Source organism: Falco biarmicus, chromosome 8, assembly GCF_023638135.1.
Source record: "Falco biarmicus isolate bFalBia1 chromosome 8, bFalBia1.pri, whole genome shotgun sequence".
NCBI lineage: Eukaryota > Metazoa > Chordata > Aves > Falconiformes > Falconidae > Falco > Falco biarmicus.
The window spans coordinates 53,077,539-53,098,833 of NC_079295.1; the positions used below are offsets into that span (position 1 = coordinate 53,077,539).

Here is a 21,295-nt window from a genome sequence, read left to right on the forward strand (position 1 = left end):
GCTTCGCATTTCAGAAATTTTCATGCAGGCTTGTGAAATAATGTGACTACTGCACCTAACCTCCTGTGCTAACACCAGCTTACACATTTCTCATCTCACATCTTGGCGTAACTGGGTGTCTAGCTGACACGTTTCTGTATAGCTAAGTTACCTTTGCTATAAATAGGTAATAGTTTAGTCACATATATGTTGCTTGTCTTATTTTTTTTCCAAATGCAGAAGTTCAGGAATTGAGATACCTAGACGTGTTTTACCTTTTTTCCTGCTCCTGAGACCATAGTAGCTCCACTGGAAGGTCAAAGAGTGACAGAAGTTTGGACTGTGCAGAAGAGTGCCATTCCTAAAAGGAAGGACAGGATAGGTAAGGATTCATTTTCATTTCATTTAATGAATATATGTCTTTGGTTGTGGAAACCTTGAGGGGCATCTACACAAGGAGGCAGGGGACTTGTCCTAGGCTAGATTTTCCGATGTCTTCTCCCTGGAAAACCATGTGGGAGGTATAGATGTGAAAAAATGTGTCTGCCTATTGAGAGCTGCCCACAGTACATCCATCAATAATGAAACAGAAAGACAGAAGGAAAACAGTTTCTGGAAACTGAGGCTTTTTAGTTTGTTGATTAAGACTTCATGGGAATGATGGTAATAGCATTAATTGACTGCAACTTCACAAAAGACTGGAGGATGAGACACTAAAAGCTTATTCTGCCGTGACTATATAGCAATAGAGGGAAATTGTCACGGATATTTCTCTGGATGACTTACCTGAATAACTTCTCCAGGCTCCCTGGCACTTATTAGGTTTTATGGTTTTAAGGACATAGAGGGGCTCTGTTTGTCCCCTAGTTTGCAAGCGTGACAAGTGCTGAGCTGGGGCACAGCCACGTGCTTTCCTCGTATTTCTCCTCAGGTTGCACCTCAAGCAGTTACAGGGTAACTGAGCATAATCCAAATTTCCGCAGCCATAGCTGGTGCCTCTCTGGCATTTTTGACCTTATCCTGTGGAAAGTCTCAAAATCCCAGTCAGAAATAAAGCAGACCACTATAACTTGCTGAATGCTTTTAAAAGCAAGCTTTTCTGAAGTGGCTTGCAAAGGGTAGCTTGGGCAATAGTTCTAATGTGCCGGCACTGGAATTAGCACTTGTAATCTGTATGCTGAAGTGGAATAGTTGGTAAATCCCAAACATAATGGTGTTGGAAATGTCTGCACCACCTTGCTCTTTCCCATTCAGGATATATATATTGCAGTACTAAAGCTTCACTAGCTAGATGGAAGAAAACCAGTCATTTCAGTAAACGTATGTTGAAAAAAATCCACACTTTGTGGGTTCTTTCAATGATATGTCTGTAAAAACATAAATCAAATGGGTGTGCACACATAAAATATTCTAGAATCACAGAAAAGGGATTTTATGAAGCTCTTTTAGAAAAAGTTGAGACAGATGTGTTAGATATATTGCCAGAGGAATGCACTATTTTTTATGGATTTTCTACCATACAGAAAGCACCTGGCATAACCCACCGAACTGTTAGTAAATTGGAACATTCTTGTAAGTAGTTGGCTGGATTATAGAAAACTGTCATTTTACAGAAGGACATATCTCTGAGTTCTTTCTTCTTTCCTGCTAGGTCATGTCCTAACACTGATGACAAGTTTAGGCTCCTTTTTATTCTTACTGAACTGAAATAATAACTGCTGTTTGCTTCTGCTATCTTTTCATTGGCAGCACTGAAATTCATATGTCAAGAAAGCCATTAGCTTGCTGCTTTGATTATACATCCAGCTGTAATTTCCCCCCCACCCCCCATATAACAGGTCCTTAGTTTTGCATGGTTTATGTTATGAAGTCTCTACACCTCCTGCAACACATTTAATTGCATGGTAGCACCAATCGGCCCCTCTCTTCATGGATATGGCACTGTTTATGACCACTGCCTTTCAAAGAAAGCCATGAGGAGAGGCTTGATCTCCAAACTAAATAAAACTAAGTCATTCTTTCATTGATTTTTACGCTTAGTTAGAGATGGGGTGGAGAGACAATGTCTTGAATGTCAAGCAGACTTGCCTAATTGTGATTTGTGAACTGCAGAAAGTTTCCTAGGGGAAGTTGTGGAAGACCTGCTACTATTTATGTGTAAAGCTGCCTTTAGTAATTTTATCTGCATTTATTTTTAGTAATATACCTGAAACTATTGCTTTCTCCCATTTGTAATGTCTAAGGAATTTCAGCCTACCTTGATGTATCTCAGATACAGAAAGAATTTGGCGCTCTGGTAGGTTGTATGTAACTCATGTATGTAGCTTTGTTACGTGCAATTTATATATATGTTACGTGGTTAAAGACATATGTAGTAGAGTGTGTCTCTGAGCCACCAAAGACTGCCACTCTTCCATCTTCTGTTCATATCTTAATTTATGATGTAGCTGACATCAGCTGGGAGCTTAACACCCAGAACAAGGTGGCAAAAGTGTCCAGACTTTAACTAGCAAACATGAGCTGCATCATTTCACTATAGCATTTTCATTGAGTGATCACTGTGCCTTTTTGGCAACTACCAACAGCTGAATTTCTGCCATTTTATTATGAAATCTTTCAGCACCACAGATTAAAAATTATACTGTAAGGAAGTTCTGGTTATAAGATAGTTCAGGTTAAATACCATTTTCATTTCAGTCAAAGTACTCAATCATTTGGCCATTGCGGAGTGGTTAGTATGGATTACAGAGAGTCCTGTCTATGGATTAAACTACAAGTTTACTCAGTTCCGTGTGAAGTCATCCAGAGCTTTAGCTTGTGCGTGTTAATGTAGCACCTTCAAATTATTGATTTTCCTTAGTAAACAAGCACCAAGAGTGCTAAAATCCAGACACAAGGAAGCCTGTTTTCATGTCTGCTGTGCTTCCAGTCCTCTCTCATGTTAGTAGTTTAAGTCAGGTAACTTGTGGAGAAAAGGTTCCTGAGATCCAAATTGTCTAAAATCATTGGCTGTTATAGCTTGGAAGCTATAGAAGGCTTTCTTTCAGTTTCCCAAGCCACACTCCATACTTCTTATTGTGTCTAGGTGCCTGTTTTTCCTAGCTGCTCAAACACAGTAAACCAGAATAAACTAAATGACACTACATCGACCTAAGAGACAGCTGCTTCCTGGCATCTTGACCCCAGGTCCTAAATGAAGCATTAATTTTCCTCTCCTGCCTATCAGCACAGTGCTCCCACGGGTTCTTGAGGACCACCCAGGAACACAGCATAAAAGCAGAGTAAAGGAGAAGCTGATGCTCAGGTTTAGGTTCACCATATGTTCATCAGATCTCTATCCCTTTCCCATGCAGACCATCTCAGACTTACTGCATGTTGCCTACAGTTCATCTGCAGCCCAGGGTCCTGCTGCTTTCATTGATGTGCTGCTTTCATTGACGCTCAGCAAGCTCTGGAGATCGTGTTTTAAGTACACATGAAACCATTCTCACAACGGCAGCTGCTTTTTACGGCATTTCATCTTTCAATAGATGAATAGTTACTGCAAACGCAGTGAAGGCATCTAAAATTAAGGTATAAATGCTGGAATTCCATTCTGTGAGGCACAGCACAAGTAATGACAAGTTCTGTTAAAAACTCCTTTCACTTGCTTGTTGTGATATTTACCTTCCCTTGCATCTTCCCAGCAATTCATAGTTCCAAGATTCCTTACCAGGGCAACGTGACATTAAGTCTAGATTCATTAGGTTTTGGGACTTAAGTTTGTATCAACAAAGCCAGTATTTCCAAGTTCCTGACAGGCACAAATTAGCCATTCTCAACATTGTAGAGGATTCCCAGGCACTGCTGAGCAACCTGAACTCTGAATTAAAGTGTTTTGAGCAGCTAGTGAGTAATAGTGCATGAACAACACTTACTGTTTGTTGCAGAAACAATGCACTGCAAATGTCTTAGTGAAATTCAGCACAGTATATTTTTCCCCTCCCAAGATGCAAACATGTACAAATATTATTAAGTTTTTTTTTCCAAAGGAAGTCATTGCTTCCAGAAAAAGGTAGGCTTTTGGAAGAGGAAGATGAAAAGCAGAAACAAAGGACTCGCTGGCAATAAAGGTATAACTCATTTCAAAGGTTTAATGTATTTGAAATGTGATTATTAGACATGTGCAAACACCTACAGATATTCTCTATCTGCTTCAAATACAGCTGCTATTAAAGTTTAAACCAATTCTTCAGTGAATTAATCTAAATAACCATTGCATTTTACGTAATTTTTCTGTCTTTGTGTTTCCCACAGTCTGAGTGAGGTGGGTTCAGTTCACATGTGTTGTTTAGTGAAACCCTGAAGCTGCACAAGGCCAGTGCCTTTTTCTTGTTTGTTTTTTTCACATTTCATGCCTCACCATTGGCAGGCAGCTTCCAGTCCTCAAACTCCTGCTGTCGGATTGAGATTTTACTGTGTTTACATTGAGCATAACAGCATATATGCCTGAGCTGCTGGAGCCCGAGTGTCCTGGGTGCTGGATTGCAATTGCAGTTGCAGATGCGTGAACAAGGCAGAAGACAAGTGTTCAATAATAGGATTAGTATTCGGAGATTTAATTCCTTTATCTCTCTAACCAATAAAACATCCATTGTTTTATTGCTGGCTGACATTTTCCATTCAAATCAAATTTCTAGGGAGACTTTGGAAAACTGTTACGGGAGTGTAAATGAGATTAAGCTGATGCTGCAGTTCTTTATTATCTGAGCTATTAAGATTCAACACCTGAACTGGTCCCTTTGTAAGTAAGTGTGAATAGAAAAAGTATTGTAAGAAAGTCAGGCATTTGAAGAAAAATGCCTGAATAGATTTGGTGGTGGGTTTTGACTGAGGAAAATGATACAGAATTTGTGATGGAAAAAAGCCATTGTTCACCTCTGTTAAATTGGCTTTATCTATGTTTGCTGTTATAACACACAGAAAATAGATTTGGGATTTCCGCCCCCCCCCCCCCGCCCCCCCGAGATAGAAATAGCTTTTTTCCATGTTGAAGATTTTGTTGTTATCTTTTATTCTATGCATTCTCTGCAGAAAGTGCTGAGCTCAAAGACTGAAGCTGCAATGGACTGAACAGGAGTATTGTTTGCTGCTTTATACCTCTGATAGCAAGACATGAAGTGAATTTTCTACCAGAATGGAATTGGTTTTCAATCCTTGTCATGCATTTATCTTTCAGCCTGACATCCCTGCTGCAAATGGCTTTGTCTGTGGACTCTGCTTTGTATCGTTGGCAGCGACTGGGAACTGAAAGTCCCTCCCAGACTCTACCAGAAACAACACCACTGCTGTCTTCTCTCAGTGACAAACCAAAACTCAACTTAAACAGATGGAGGATTGTGTTTCCTGACAATGGGAGACAGAGGAAAGACTGGAAACAAGCTTCTGTGTTCTATTCTGGAAACAAGATACAGACCACAAAATACACATGGGTCACTTTTTTGCCCCAAAATCTTTTTGAGCAGTTTCACAGGTAAAAAAAAAATTATTCAATGATACATGAGATATAAGAACTCTCTCTGAAACAGTGGTATCTGAGGGTGATGGAGAAGGACTGCTTCTGTAGTTGCCACATTAATAAAATTTAGGTGATGATTATTTGTAACCACATGTCACTCGATTCACACTGAAATGGAAATTTAAAGCAAGTAAACACTAAGTGTGCTTAACTGATGCTCTCTTGTTTGAATGCTGAAACAGTTTTCTATGTAAAAGTTTTTCTTTAAAAATTCCTCTGTTTCTGTGTTGTTTTAAGAATTTTGAAAGACATTCATTGGATATGTTGAGAGACCTATGAAAGTCTGTAGATTTCAGAGATTTATAGATTAATTTTGATACATTTTTAATGGCATGTAAGTGACTTTGTCTACTGACGTTAACAGTATACATGTATATGTAAGTGCTAGGTCAGGTTTCTTTCCAAGTGCTGGTTTCAAATTATGTACGCACCGAGCACAATGAATCATGTTGACAAGATGCCCAGGGAAATACCATTATGATAAAGGTAAATGAAATTTGTATATCCATCTCTAACTTTGAAATTTTCATTCTGTATATTGGATTTACACATTCATAATTTGACCTTCCGCCTGTGGAATCCTTCCTGGATTCCTGACAGGGACATTTCTATAATTCTGAACACGTGGTTTCTTACACCCATTCTGCTACATTGGTTTGTTTATTTAAGGTAATTTGGGGGGGTTGTTTGATTTTGTGCTTATTTTCAAGACTGAGGCAGTGGGGGATCATTAGAGAAGTTCTAACTCCTTAGAGATAAAGTATTTGTGGTATGTGGAAAAATGAAGGTAGCTGTAATATTATGAAAATATATCTCACAGGCTTTTCCAAAGAAAAAAATGGCATCTCAGTTAAGGAACTGATTAATTCATTCTGGGAAAGCAAGAGAAGGTTAGAGGAGTGACATGATTAATGTTCCTTTGATACAAAATGGATGTTCATTAAGAAAAAGACACATTCTGATTTCTGACTACTTATAATTTGTTTTCTACCTTTTCAGGCTGGGTAATCTCTATTTCTTCTTTCTGGTGGTTCTGAACTGGTTCCCACAAGTGGAAACCTTCCACAGGGAGATTACTATGCTGCCTCTGGTTGTGGTGCTGCTTGCCAGTATGATTAAGGATGCTATTGAAGACTATAGAAAATACCAATTTGACAAGACAATAAACTTCTCTAAAACTAGGGTATATGACAAGTAAGTAAACTAAAATAGTTATTTTTTTCCCTGCATTTGATGTGGTAGGAACTGCTCATCTGATTTTGCAGTCCCTCACTGACACTTTGGAGTACAGTAAGTCTGGAAAACTGTTATAAAAGAGTTTTGTTCTGCCTTTAAAAATGCCTCAGTTATCTCACGTATGTTATCCTGATACCACTGAAATTTCATTTCATACCACAGCAGTGTATGCTGATATACAGGTTTTCATTCTAAGTTTCCAAACCAGCTTGCCAACACATGCAACATCCTCTCCAGGTAGCAGAAGGATCTGGAGGAAAAATGAAAGATATCCAAGTCTGGAAAGGATTACTGGGGCTCTTTAGCAACTGGAGCAATGTCTTTCAGATGTTTCACACTAAAACCATTAACACAAGAATTAATAATCTACTACATTCAAGTTGAAGCATAACCAGGAAATAAATTTTATAGGACCTCCAGTAAACACAAGTGATCAATAGAGCATGGTTTCACTTTGGAGATGGTACAACACCTGCAGTAAGCTGTGATGTTTGCTCAGTACTGACTCAGAAGGAAGAAATATTTTCACGTGCAACTCTTATTACGACATTTTGATTTCATCAGAGTTTCTTGTCCAAGTACTAACATGACTTGAGACTACTCAGCTTGTCACTGTGTAATGCAATAGACAGGAGTTTTCATTTTTAAAAGTTTAAATGTTTGGGTGTCTCTGTTTTCTCACCTGTCCTTAAGCCCAGGCCATAGAGAAAAAATTAGTATGGTTTGTACACATGTCATTAGCTCTTTTGGAAATTAGCCCTCATCTGTGCTGATGTGTCAGCAGCACAGAGACCAACGGGGAGGAAGAAATGAGAGGCTGGAAGAAGGGGTTCCTGGGTGAGAGAGGGATGCTGCTGGTGTCCAGAAGCAGGGGGCCTGCCAGAGAAGGATAAGGCTGAGGGGCAATCGAGGTAAACTGCCCTGCAACCGCCGATATCTAATGCTCGCACCTAACCAGTCTAGGTTGGCTTGGTTTGGGGAAGTTGGGGTTGGTTGGTCGTTTAATAATCCATGTTATGGTCATGAAAACAAATAGTATATAGAGGAAGTAAAACAGAGAAATACCATCTGTACTGAAGCTTACAGCAATCTTCTGCTGACTTCTGGGACACGGGGCTCTGCCCATTACCTTTGAACTTCTGGCAACGCCCAAGCTTACAAAGTGATTCTGAAACTTACAGAGTGAACCGTGAAAATCGAGCGGATGTTCTTAGCTTTGTTTCTGCTCTGCGTTAAAGCAGAGATATTTTGTGTGAGCGCAGTCGATGCCAGGGAAACACTCTGAATGGGGCCTCCAGGCATATGCTAACAGGAATAACAAACCATTCAGGATGCTTTTGTCATAGTGAGGTGCAGCCTCCCCAGCAGGCTCTAGGACCTGGTGCAGCTGAGTCAGGGTGATACCTGTTCCTAGCCAGGTGAAGACTGGCGTCGGAAGGAGAGGCAGCCCTGGGCTTCAGACGGCTTGACTCTTCTCTCTGCCACTTGGGAGTTTCTTTGGATTATTGAACTCTTCTAATTTTTTTGGTTTTCAACTTGAGGCTACTTTTTGAGAGGAAAACAAGATGTCAAGGAAAAGTGTTCCAGGCTGCTTCTCTAGGATGATATGGAAAAAACATTTTTTCAAGGAAACCTGCTGCCAATGTGGGACTCCAGATACTGAAATCCAAAATTACGAGCTAGAGAAGAGAGGAAAAGTAAAGAAAAGAAAGAAGAAAAATGAAAATAAACGAGTGATCATCTCAAATTTGCCCTTTGGAAATAAGAAGTCAAGGGAAAACCCAAACAGATACTATGACTCCAATAAAATTAAGACCACAAAGTATACCATCTTGACTTTCCTTCCTAAAAATATATATGAGCAGTTTCACCGCTTCGCCAATATTTATTTTGTGGCCATTACTCTGCTGAATTTTGTGCCAGTGGTGAATGCTTTCAAACCAGAAGTTTCTGTGATCCCAATTTGTGTTATAATGGCCATTACAGCCATTAAAGATGCTTGGGAGGACTTTCGGCGGTATAAATTAGACAAAGAAATCAATCATATGAGATGTTGCATTTACAGCAGGTGAGTTTCATACAGCTTTTCTTTTATTATCAAAAAAAGTTGGCTTGAGATCTTCTATCAATGGTAAGGCTTTTTGTTTTTAAAAAATAATAAATTACTGCTGGAAAATCACAGTGATTAAGTGAAACAGGAAAAAGTCATAGTGACTATATGTCACCTGGTATTTGCTCTGACAAAGGGAAAGGTATTTCTTTTTCTGTTTAAACCTGATTTTCAGACTGGAAAGGTAAGTTTGAGTGTCGTGGTATTGGTGTGGCTACCAGCCTCTTAAACGTGGACTGTAGTGAAAACAGGTGCTTAAACAGCTATGAGCACCTGGGCTCCTTAGGAATTTTCAGGAGGGCTTAATTCTATCAATATAAGGTAGCAGACAGCGAGATCTGTCATGGGACCTATTTACATTCTTAGATGCCAAGAAACCTCTTTAAAATGCAGCCCTTTGAACTGCAATTAGTTTTATATTCTACACCGTGGACTAGCTTTCAGCTGTATATTTTTTTACTTGGTCGTAGGTAAAATAGAACTGTAAAAATGCAGTTTAAAAATGGGAGACAGTAATATACGCCTCTGTTCAGTCATATCTAAATGAATTAAGTACACATGTCTATGCTCGCTTCTTCAAAACGTTTCATGACCTCTTGCTTTTAGGACTTCCAGAAGTTTGAAAATTTAGTTTTATGGTATCAAAACTGTTCTTTCAGAAAAGTAGAAAATTACTTCTCCCTGTTCAAATATCTCATCTGGGAGTCAGAAGTACAAAACTTTCCATCTCTGTGAATGTTGCCTGCCATCCCTCAAACTAATCAACAGTGGTTTAAATAATGTACGCTTTCACAGGCAAGATCTTGCAGAATTCTGGCTTTTATCACACAGTGCTTGTTTCTCTTGCATGTGTTTGTCAGGTTTTTACTTTTATATCCTGCTGGTTAAACAGGAAAACAATGGATTTGCTTGTCTGGGGGCTAAACTTACCCCCACATATCAATAATGACTTGTCAGAAACAAAATTGTACGGTTCCCCTTGCCAGCTTGTCTGAAAAACAGACATTTTACAAGTTTCTAAATACTGTTCATTTAAGATTTCTTCTCTTCCACCACCGTAAAGACTGTCAATAATTGTAGCTCTTTGGGTAGGGTGGCAAAATTGCCTTTTCTGCCTAGCTTCGAGATTGCAGTCTAGTTGGATTTTTCAGTGTTGCATTAGCCCATGAGGCAATGGGTTATTTGTTAACACCTGTTAAAACCACTGTGAAAGAGAGTAGGTGGTGCAGTAGGTACTAATGAATGAATCCACACAGGAATCTTATTTATTTCCTATTTATATAAATCAACCCTGTTAATTTATATCTGAAAGCTTTTTACTATGGGAATGTGAGAAGTTGAGAATACAACAAAACTTGTTTTGTGTAAAAGGAAAATGTCCATCATGGAATTACAGCATGTGTACAGATCCAGATTAAAGTTACAGCCTTGAGTACTTTCTTATGCAGAAACATGGCATGGGCCTGCCCTAAAATTGGTTATCCCATCCCATAAAAAATACTTTGGTCTATGAATAAATCTTTCCTAGAATCATGTCTTTCACCAAAGTCTTATGGCCCAAAAAGGTGATGTAAGGGAAAGGAAAACGAGACCTTCAGACTATGGCATTCATCCTGTCTGAAAAAACTGTGGGTAATTACAATTGCCATCAGATCAGTAGCTACAGCTTATATTATCATGAATAATTTTAATCAGGCTTCTGTAGTGCTTTGGGAAGCTGATATTTCTCGTTCTTCTTGCTAGCTGCAAAGACATCATTGAAGAGCATGATGTCTTCTAATTTTCTTCCTTATGAATCATCTGCTCTAGGTAATTTTTTAACATAGGTGAAAGTCTTTTTTAAGACACTGAAAACTGTGTTAATCTTGTGCAGAAAAAAAATCTTTTTTAAAAGAGTAATTGATCTTCCATCCTGAGATGAAAGTTTACTTAGATTTTAAGAGTTAATCTTGAAGAGTATATTGTCTTTATTTCAGATTTTAGTAACAGAACTCTGGTTCCTATTCCAAAAGAAGTATGAAGGCAGAACAATCATTTCCAAATGCTGAATTTCTCCAAAACTTTCTTGAATACTAGGGGAAATGCAGTAACTTGCCTTCTTTCAACATAGAGCAAGGGAAATTGAATTTCAATAGGCTGCCCTGTAAACACGTTTCTTCTAATTTTCTTTTCACAGAGATCAGCTGGAATGGGAAATCTAGTCTGCTAGTCAAATGAAGGAAAAGGCACTTCAAGCAGTGTATTTAAAGAATGTTTATTTGAGAAAATGGGAGAGAATTAATAGGCATGAAAGTGCCTTGGGGAGCTGCAATAACTTAGATCTAGTATTTGATTGTTGAGATTTTAATTTTTGAACCAAAACTTGGAATCATAATAATTGTATACAAGCTGTTGTGCTGTCAGAACAAACTGCACAACACTAAACGAAGAGAACAGAAAATTCAGTTGCAGATGGTACAGACCTTGTTAAATTTCCTCCTTTCTCTTGGTATTCCTTAACATATACTTCGTCTGATTTTAAATTTTCTAAGCAAGGGGGCTTTCATTACTAAAAAAAGTAATTCTCGAAGCATTTTCTATGGTACTATGGTTTATTATCCCTTTTTAATTGCATTTAAATTCCTCAAGTCACCTGTTACCTGGTATCATGCAACCCTAGTTATTCTTTGTTCATAACATTTAATTACAAACGTCAAATACGTGTGATTTTTATCATGTTCATTTTGCTATGCCCAGACACCTTTTAGCTGAGAACAGTATATAGATTACTCATTCCACCTTTCGTATCAGTTAGTCCCTCCAAACCTACTGTGGCTACTTTTCTCTGAGCTCTCTCCAGTTTGTCATTAACTTACAAGGGGGGCCAGCACTGAATGTAACATACAAACTTCTACGTGAATGTCAACCCAACGGTTGTTAAAAGCTATTATTTGATTTTCTTGAAGTTCTACAAAGTTCAAGGAATTATTATATATGTAATTAATATATGGCCTGGATCTGATATACCCCTAGGATTAAGCTATAATGGTCTGTAAATACTGCATAGCATCCAGACAGTTTTTTACATCAATTTTACACTTCTGGAAGATTTAACCTAATTTTTTCTCAGTGTTTCAATAGGTAGAAATGCAAGGACTATGCACAGTTCAAGATGGCACAGCAACACACTTGAACTGAATGCATGTGTCAAACAGCAGCAGTCATAAAACCACTAACGTGATTTCAGTTATTCACATTGCTTTAATTGTAAGCACCTAAACTTGGATATCATAGATGGTGACTCAGAGAAGCCTAGTTTATATGCTCTGAATCATCCTGTGGAGCTGTTGGATAACTAGGTAAGTCAGCAGGCATCCTAAATGAGATAGCCTGGTTATTTTTTCCACAGAAAGTTCCTCTGTGTTGCTTTCAGGACCTGAGGTTTTCAAGTAGTTCCTACAGCATCAATCTCTTCCTCTGTAGGTCTGCTGATGGCTGTGATACAAAAAAATCAGGCTGGTCTTAGCTATGACTCTTTATCTGCTTAGTGTAAGGTTTTAGAAATTTTTATAAGATTTCTGCATCGGCACTAGCTCTGGGTTAGTCCTAGAGCAGTGATGTGGAAATAGGGAGAAAAGAAAGAACTCCTCTCTGTGTTGCACAAAGTCAGAATTGCCAACAGCTGAAAAGCTGGAAGCAGCTTAAGCTAGAATCACTGGTTTGAAAGAGAAAATATTTCAGTCGACTGAAGCTTTGTAACTTAGTATTGTAATTTCTCTCTATGACAGCAATGGAGATCATCTTGCCTACAGGTTACCGTATATATAGTATATATTTTCTTAAAATTAGGGAAGCTGGGTAATGAATGTGAAGGCGGTCTTTCTGTTTCAACCTCTTTCATACGCTCTGATCAGCTGGACCTTCTGAAGGGAGGAGAGATTGCACCTGCCCTGGATGCTCCCAATGTCTGGGAGAGCAGCTGGGGCTGGCCAGGGGCACAATGACCAAACGGAGGTCAGTGGCATCTGGAATTGAGCAGAGAAGGGTAGGGAGCGTGCTTGAAAGTAGGAATTGACCTATTGTCAAATCTCAGAAATGAAAGAAAAAAGACAGCTTTTCTCTGGACACCAGAAACATCATATGCTGCTCATTCAACCCAGGGTGAACCTGAAAGTTTGTAAAGTAGAAAGCGGGACGAGAGGAAAACACCATCCTACCAAGGGTGCAGTAAACAAGAAGAGATTTGTTGCCAATGCTTTCATTTAGAGTCTTGCTCAGCAGCACTGAGTTTTCACTTGTTGAAGAGCCTTTTTTTTCTGCTTTATTATTTTTGTTTCCTAACAAAGCATAACTTTAAAGACTGGGAGGCTGACGGAAGTTTTAGTGGGTTCATTTGAGGCACCAAAAAAGAGAGTCTAAAGCCTGTGGCCTGCTTGAAGTCCCACCACACTCTCTCAGGCTAAATTGCATTCAGTATTCTTGGGCATAGCAATATCAAGGCTTCTACACCTCAGCGGTGCCTTCTCTGAACGGTGTCTGAATTTCATCAGGTGGAGGCTGAAGAGGATCTCCTGGAGAAAGGGCTGCATATGGCTGAAGGTGCATTCCTGTGACAGCCACAAAGCATGAACTTTGATCAATTGAAATATGAATTCTTTCTTCTAAAAGTAGCAAGAATATATTACAATGACTGAAGGATTATTACGTGCTATGATATTATTGCAACACCCTATCCATCAGGAAAGATCTGCTGTAGCTCCCTTGCTTAATGTCAGACATGGTTGCATTGTTCTCTGCCTGGGACTGTCACCAGCAGTGGGCATCCTCTGCTTGGCTGCTTTGTCATCCATAGAATGTGGGTTTCAGGTCCCATGGAATTTTTGTACTCCCTTTAGCTATGGATACCTGAATTATCAAGGGGTTTTGCTGAAAGCACAAACAGTACCTTCTGGTTGTGTGAGCCAGGGCATTCTTCAAACATCCAGTGAGCGGAGAAAATGGCCTTAACCAACAGTGCACTCAGGGTCACCTCACCACACACCTGCCTGAAACGAGTGCTACCAACATTGTGAAGAAATAATTAAAATGTGAGATCATCTTATGGTGAGCATGCTGATTGTGTGGCCAAGAAACATTGATGTGCTGAACTGACTAAATGCAAAAGAAAAATGTCAAGTTCCAATGCTCAGCTGGTCCAGGCAGCAGCACTTGCAAGTCAAAGAGCAGCAAGCTGGCAGGGCCTGTCAGTCGGTGCGCACGCTGCGCTGAGGATCCTTGGTCTCCATGGAAGAAAATCCATAAATACATTACTAATGCTACTACTGGTTTGTGTATTGCTTTATCAGAGTTTTCTTCAAGATCTATTACCTGCCAAGGCATTTAAAGCTGCTTCACAGAAGTGATGCAGTGGTTTAGCAGGCAGCAGCAGAAGCTAACGACTAAAGACAAAGGGCAAATAAATGAGAACCTATGGGTTTGGCTCAGAGACCTGCAGCATCGTGACCTCATGGCATTAAGTTCCATTCTAACTGGCTGAATTTTTAAAATGCCATTAAAACCCAGAGAGAAGCAGGTTTCTGCCATGTGATCTCAAGAGCTACACCATCATCTAAGGAGATGACTGTAGCAAAAAAAAAGCTGATCTAGGCTGTGGCTTCCAGAAACTTGAGGAGATAATGGGAACCCTTAGAAACTAATGCTAATGATTAGCAGTGGCTAAGTAACTGGCCTTGGAGTTACCGGTTCACTTCAGCCGATGCCAGGCAGAATCATAGCAATCGCATTTTGTTGAAGGAAGTGTTAAAAATAAAAATCAGATTTTTTCTAAATGTAATAATCCGTAACTTACAAAACAAACCTAGTAAAGTCTAAGCAAATGTGTTCTCAAAATACTTTTTTATTTTATTTTATTTCTTCATTTGGTACAGGTTCTTATAAAATCGAGACAGAGATTTAAAAAGGCAAGTTGAAATCCAAAACCTTGTATATGGACGTAAAATAAATGTATAAAGTTCTGGTACTTACTTAAAGTTCATGTAAACTTGAATTGATTACAGAAACTGAATATAGGCTCCTTGTGTCATTGAGAGAATAACTTCCTTGTTAGGATGCTATAGCACATAAAAAGGTAGGATCTGTTGCTGGCATTAAGGAATTTAGAAGGCCAAAATGGTATAATTAAAGATGTATTTTATCAGACCTGAGAAAAATTGCACTCTTGTTATTTTTAAAAGAAGCTCTTTGTTGTCTTAAAGTAGTATTCAAATGCTGAGAGAGTTTGGCTCTGTGGGGAGAGGCTAGAGCTGCCTGCCAGTGTGGGCTTGTCACAGGACTGGCCACTGCTAAATGAAATCATTGATGCCGCTGGGCTGATGTCCACATCACAAAACCAACCTTCCCGACTGCAACAGCACTGTAGCAAGGGTAACGTGGCAGAAGCAAGCGGTGGATTGGCAGGACCACACAGTACCTTCTCGTGCTTAGATAGTATCTCTAGCTCAGGAACACCGTCAGCAAGTTGTGCTGTACTCTGGCCCATGGCCAGTTTCAGAATCCGTTCCTTTCCAGTCTAGTGCCTTCCTCAAGTCCTAAATTTCCTCCTTTGTTGTCAGTTTTTCCAAGTTTGATGGCAATAGCTCCTAACTAGGACATCATGGCCATAAAGTGATCTTTGAAAACTTCTTGTGAGGTTTTTCCATATAAAAGCTGGGGCAATCTTTCATAGCACAAAAATGTGTGGGATTTCTATTTGTAAAACTAGATTGTAAAGGGTAAGTAGCTGTGTGGTTCTACCTGTTGCCTGTGTAGAACTGAGACTCTCAGAACATTAGCATTTTTTATAACGTAGGTGGTGCTTGAGGGGGGGCATTTTCGAATGTAACGTTCTAGCAAATTTACATATCATAAAGTACAAACATTTGGGTTTGTCTATTCGTAACACTGATATTTTACTTTTTTTAGTGTTATAACCTAGTGGCAATTGAGGGGGTGAAAGTCAGAGCAAACAACATCTTTACTTCAAGCTGCAAAGGATCCTGAGATGGAGCTTGCAGTAAATCAAGGCAATAAGACTCACTGAAATAATTGGTTGGTACGATACTTCTGGGTGATAAAGATTTCTGAAGATCTTTCCCTAAGACAATCTAGGACTCATAGACATGCTGTGGAGTGCATATGAAAAATGACTTTTATTTAATCCCCTCAGGGGAGCAGAACAATAATTTTTATTTGCTCCCCTTCACCATCCATTTTGACCCGGTTTCCCTTTGAGATTTATCTTTATTGAATCCAAGAATGTGAAATGAAATCCCTGACACAAAGTCAATAATTTATTCATGTTCCCCCACAATCTCCAACCACAGCAGGATTTTTTTTATGATCCTTTCTTCCCAGAAATGACTTCATAAAGCCTATTTAGTTCAGGCCTTCTGGTCAGATATGATGAGTCCAATAAGAAATTCTGGCAGACTTCAACTGTTCAAAGCTCAGCTGCCTCTTTTTGTCAGCACTGTTCTCTGATGGGCACTATCATGGTACCTATTACCCCAGGACAGCAAGGGAATACTTTTTAAGCATGCTGTTGATAAATTGACTGGTAAAGGAGAGAAGGTATTGAGAAACTTTTATCTTAGATCACATCTTTGACATGCCACAGCCCTGACGCCACATGCTCTGAGAATCAGATTTCCAGTTTTTCACCTACTGAAAATCACCACGTCTCATTTATTTTATTAGATAAACACATTTGCCCTTTTTGTATGTTTCTCATCACACCATCTTAGGTTTATGAAGCTCCTCTGTTTATTTAGCAACTGAAGCTTTTGCTATGAACCTTTACCACTGAAAAGAAAATGGGCAGTGTTCCCAGTTACAGGAGTTGCTAAAAGGAAGTTGCTTGAGTTGAAAAATCTCGTTAAGCAACTGGGCCAGCGCTGCTGTGGGGTGCACCAGGTTTCTTGTGAAGTACTTTTCTTCCTTTCATCCATTGGTAATTCTCTACAAAGTTGTAGAAAACCTTTGTACTGTAGGAAATTGTTCATTTTACAGCTGCAGCTGAACAGTTCTTTTAGGAAAAGAAAATGTGTTTCTTTGCCAAGTTCCATGCTCATTGGGAGAAAGGGGCAGTCTGTCCATCCAAACGCAGGTTTGGGCTCCTAGCAATTCCTGAACTGTAGTCCCTGGGCTAAGTAAGCCTTTTCCTCTGATCTGAAAGAGGTCATTTAGCTTTTCTGACTCACCATCCCCTCTGTAATTAGTGAATGGGAAGAACCTGAAGCTTTGTAATGTATGTTTTGTAGGGAAATATTGAAAAGCTATTACAACTCTGTGATTTCTGTGGCTTACTTTTGCTCACCTGGTTTCTTCAGGCTGATGTGGAAGACAGCCAGCTGGGCAAGGCACCTTCTATAGCATTTTACAAGCAAAAAAAGTCAGAAGTGTCTATAAACTTCAGAATTCTACAAGAACTGACATACAGAGAGGTAGGATTGCCCTGCAGAAGTCATACCAAACATTATATTTAAATTATACACAGCATCCAAATGTCTAGGAGAGCAAGACAAGCCACCTACTTGTTCTAATCTGCTTCTGTACTCTCAATTTTATGTTTTAAACAAAGGAAGTTCTACCTAGAAAGTGTTTGACACGGGGAAGATTCACAGTTACTTAGTAGATTATCTGTGCTAACATTAATATTTACTTTGTAGAGCTATAAAAACTCAACATGCACCTGCTTAAGTATTTTTCAAAGAGAAATTTATGAGGATTTTTTTGAAATGCATAGCAACATCAAATTAACTTACAAAAAAACTCTGTCCTCTGTTGCTGAACAAAAGAAAAGAGGACATAGAGACAACTGGAGTCAGACAGAAAGAGGAATGAAAAATTCAAGAAGGAAAACGTAATGTAAGAAGGAAAACATTGCTACGATACCATTATTTAGTAAAAGCCTCACATCTAATGTTAAAGGGATTTAAATAGGTTGTGGGCTTTTCGTTTGAATAAAAGAATGGATACCACTGGGAAGTGAACAGAATTTAACTGGGTGCATGACCTTTGCAGGAAGGTGTTACTCCATGTTGGTTTACAGATAAGGCTATCAGCCCAGCGCAAGGGCTCGCCCAGCAGCACCGTGGCACTGGGCTGTGCAGAGGGCTGGGAGCAGGCGAGCAGGGAGCTGCCTTTGCCTTGGCTCTGAAGCAGCGCTTGGCTGTGTACTCTGTACTGCAGTAAGACACTTTATTTGCCATACAGCTCCTCCCCTTCTCCTGATATTAACGCTTAATCAAAAGACAATATTCTTCAGGCAATAGATGAGGATGATTAAAAACTTAAGCAAAAATGAGTCTGAGTCATTACAAAAACCCTTTTTCTGTCTGTCTGGTAAAGTATCACAAGTATTTTCCCTCTTACAGAGCAAGGCATAGGATGATTCAATTATTCGTACTGAAAAGTTAATTTCCCCTTAAAGAGGTAGAGGAACCAGGCCATTGTTGCCCGTGCAGTTTTTCCATTAACTAATTTTAAAGCTTATTGTGCAGTTTTCAGTTTGTTTAGATGATTAAGAGCAGTTGAAGGATCACATACTGAATATGTAATGTCAAAAAAAGTTTGCCATTTCCTGAAGCAATGAGCACTGGTTCGTTGATGAAATGGTAATTTATTTCCTTGCACACTATAGGCTCTTTTTCCTCTTGGTTTTTTTTTTTTTTTCTTATTTAGAAACTCTTTGTTTCTTAGCCTAATTTTTCCATTAAACTTGGCCTCTAGTTGCATCTTTTCTGTTCTACCTTTTGAAGTTCTTTCAGTGTGCTAAGCTAAAGATTTGTAATAACCTTTTGAGAGTTACAAACTGGAAAGAACTGGAGCAAGTGTGGCTGAGATATCAGTTTGCTTATTTCAGGGTCTATATGCTCTTGCGGGAAAGTATCTGAGAAATAGTCACATAGTCAAAAACCAATATATTTTTTTTTATGAAATCCCTAAATTTCTTTAAAACACCCCTGTTAACCAGAACAGCTTTCTATATTTTGCGGTGGAGATTATAGGGTTAATGCTAGAATGAAAGAGAACTTTTATTTGTAGTTTCTTTTTACCCTACATGAAGTTTTTATTTGAATGTGATATACGGTGAAGTTGATACTATGAAAGCGTCTAAATCCTAAATTTCTAGTTGTTGCTCTGTGTCTTAAAAAAATACAGCAATGTGCCATCACCCTTCTGGTTTCCTTTTTTTTTGAAGCCACACTAAGCAGGAGGCCTGCCTTTCTAATGTCACTCCTCAGCCATGACATGTTTTTAATGCAACAGGGAAGAACACACTTATGTCGAGAAATGCTGGAAAGATGTCCATGTGGGGGATTTTGTGCAGCTGCAGTGTAACGAGACCATCCCAGCTGACATCCTGCTGCTGTACTCCTCCGATCAGAACGGGATCTGTCACTTGGAAACTGCCAACCTCGACGGGGAGACCAACCTTAAACAACGACAGGTCGTGATGGGGTTCTCCAGCCAGGTAGGTCTGGCGGGAATGGAGCCCACTGCTGGTCTGCACCCGTTGGGACACAGCTCTAGCCATGAAGTGCACCAGTTCGGATGGGCTGATACAGCTACGAAAGCGTTTTGCTGTTGGAGCTACCACCCTGTACGGAAAGCAGCAGTTTGTCTGTAGAAGAATGAAGCTGAGTTAATTAGGATTGATAATATACAGCTGTGGGTTGGCTGATGTAGATAAGGTGCAGCTGTGGCTGGTTCTGTTAAGGGGTTGAGAGCCAATGAAGAGAGGCAGCCGAGGGAGAAGCAGAGAGTGCCCTGGATGAGGTAAGACGGCAGCAAAGGGACTGGTATGAAGAGTGTGTTGGTACGAGATGGTAAAGGACCTTGCTGCAGCTTGATAGTTTGGAGAGTGCTGCAACAATTGGATGTTAATTAACCCAGCTTCATTCTTCTACATTTGTCCTGAAGTATTTTTGTTATTCTGGCTCAGGGATGGCTGTATAAAAAGGAAGATTAGGTCAGACAGTAGCTGTTTGCAGCAAAGTGTATCAGCAGATGCTTCACCAGCACCACACAGTACCACCATTCAGGACAGCAGCAGGTTTGTCCTATGTGTAAGTCATCTGTACCCCACAGGTGATCACAGCACAAGCGCATCCCACAGCAAAGTCACTACTACTGAGTGAATTACTCCGGCATGGAAACTGGAAGAGAGCTCATGGCCCTCCTTCCAAAGTGGCCACAGGCTTCCTTATGGATTTTGCTTCTCTGTTGCAGCTCAGGTGCCACTGCTGGTTCTCTAGGCAGATGGATGTATGGCAGTTCAGCTAGGAACTGCTCGAAGGCATGCTAAGTTGTAATGAAATAAGAAAATCTTTTATAGGAGTATAATAAGCAAGTGAATAGGAACTCATTGTACATTAAAATATGAAAAGTTCAATAAAAATAATGTTTAACATCAGCTTGATTGTCAGCAGAGGTTCAGTTTGAATGCTTAAAATCACTATTTTTTCCCCATAGGCTGTATCATTCCCTTTTTACAAATGCTTTACTGGTATATTCTGGTGACTCATGTTTGATAAGCGTGAAGTAAACGAGAAAATATGGTTTAGGGAGAGTTGTACTTGTTACATTTTGAAATGTAACTTTTCAAATACATGAGGGCAGTTTTTCAAATAGCACAGAACAACTTTCAGGAGTTGCAGCATGTGACGAGGAACATTTTGTTCCATTGGAATCACTCCAGCAGCCAGGAAATCAAAAAACCTGGCAGACAGTTCTAGGAATCACATCCATTTATTTAGCCATCAGTAGCAGTGCCATTAGGAAAACCTTTTGGGGTTATTGGTGGGTGGGTTACAGTTGCCCGCAGGCAACCAGATTTATTAAATAAAAGAACATCGTTTCCATAGCCAGCTGTGGTCAGGTACTGTACCCAGAGTCACTTGCTCTTTGTCCAGATGGAAATCACTTTGCAAGCAGAATTAAGGGCTTTCTCATGTGTATGCCATACTATAAAACATAACTTTTCCAGTGCTTTCCAATGATGATTAGGAAAAGGGGCTTTCCCTGAAAATTTCTTAATATGTAGAGATTTAGCAAAAAAAAAATAAACTGGCTGCTTAAAAAGAAAAAACAAAAATACTGCATTTGTGTCCCACAGTCACAGTTTACGCATTAGGTTTTGTATATTTGCTGTTAGAGGAAGACGGAGTGCTTTGCTATCACACAAAATGCAAACTTTTGCCTCAGTTGTTTATAATATGCAGAAGTCTTGCTTTAAATCAGAAAATCCCCACGTGCTGAATTATGCTCCAGACTGCCTATTCGTGGGGTTTTTTTCTTTAGACTTTGAGTTGTTATTTAAATAAACTATGCCTAGAAGTGTTTATACTTACGAAGTCTTGTTACACTGGCAGAGTGCAGTGCAGTTCTGACCG

The 21,295-nt window shown here is 39.5% G+C and overlaps 1 protein-coding gene across 1 annotated transcript in view; it reads left to right on the forward strand.

Annotated features, from left to right (window-relative positions):
* The first annotated feature begins 223 nt into the window (after nucleotides 1-223).
* The window catches only part of ATP10B (ATPase phospholipid transporting 10B (putative)), a 60,501-nt gene continuing 39,429 nt past the window's right edge, over nucleotides 224-21,295 (forward strand). Inside the window, exons 1-4 of the mRNA XM_056350484.1 lie at nucleotides 224-361; nucleotides 5,198-5,491; nucleotides 6,536-6,730; nucleotides 19,170-19,374. Of these exons, the coding sequence (XP_056206459.1) occupies nucleotides 5,217-5,491; nucleotides 6,536-6,730; nucleotides 19,170-19,374 (675 nt within the window). The 5' untranslated portion in view covers nucleotides 224-361; nucleotides 5,198-5,216. The remainder of the gene's footprint in view (nucleotides 362-5,197; nucleotides 5,492-6,535; nucleotides 6,731-19,169; nucleotides 19,375-21,295) is intronic.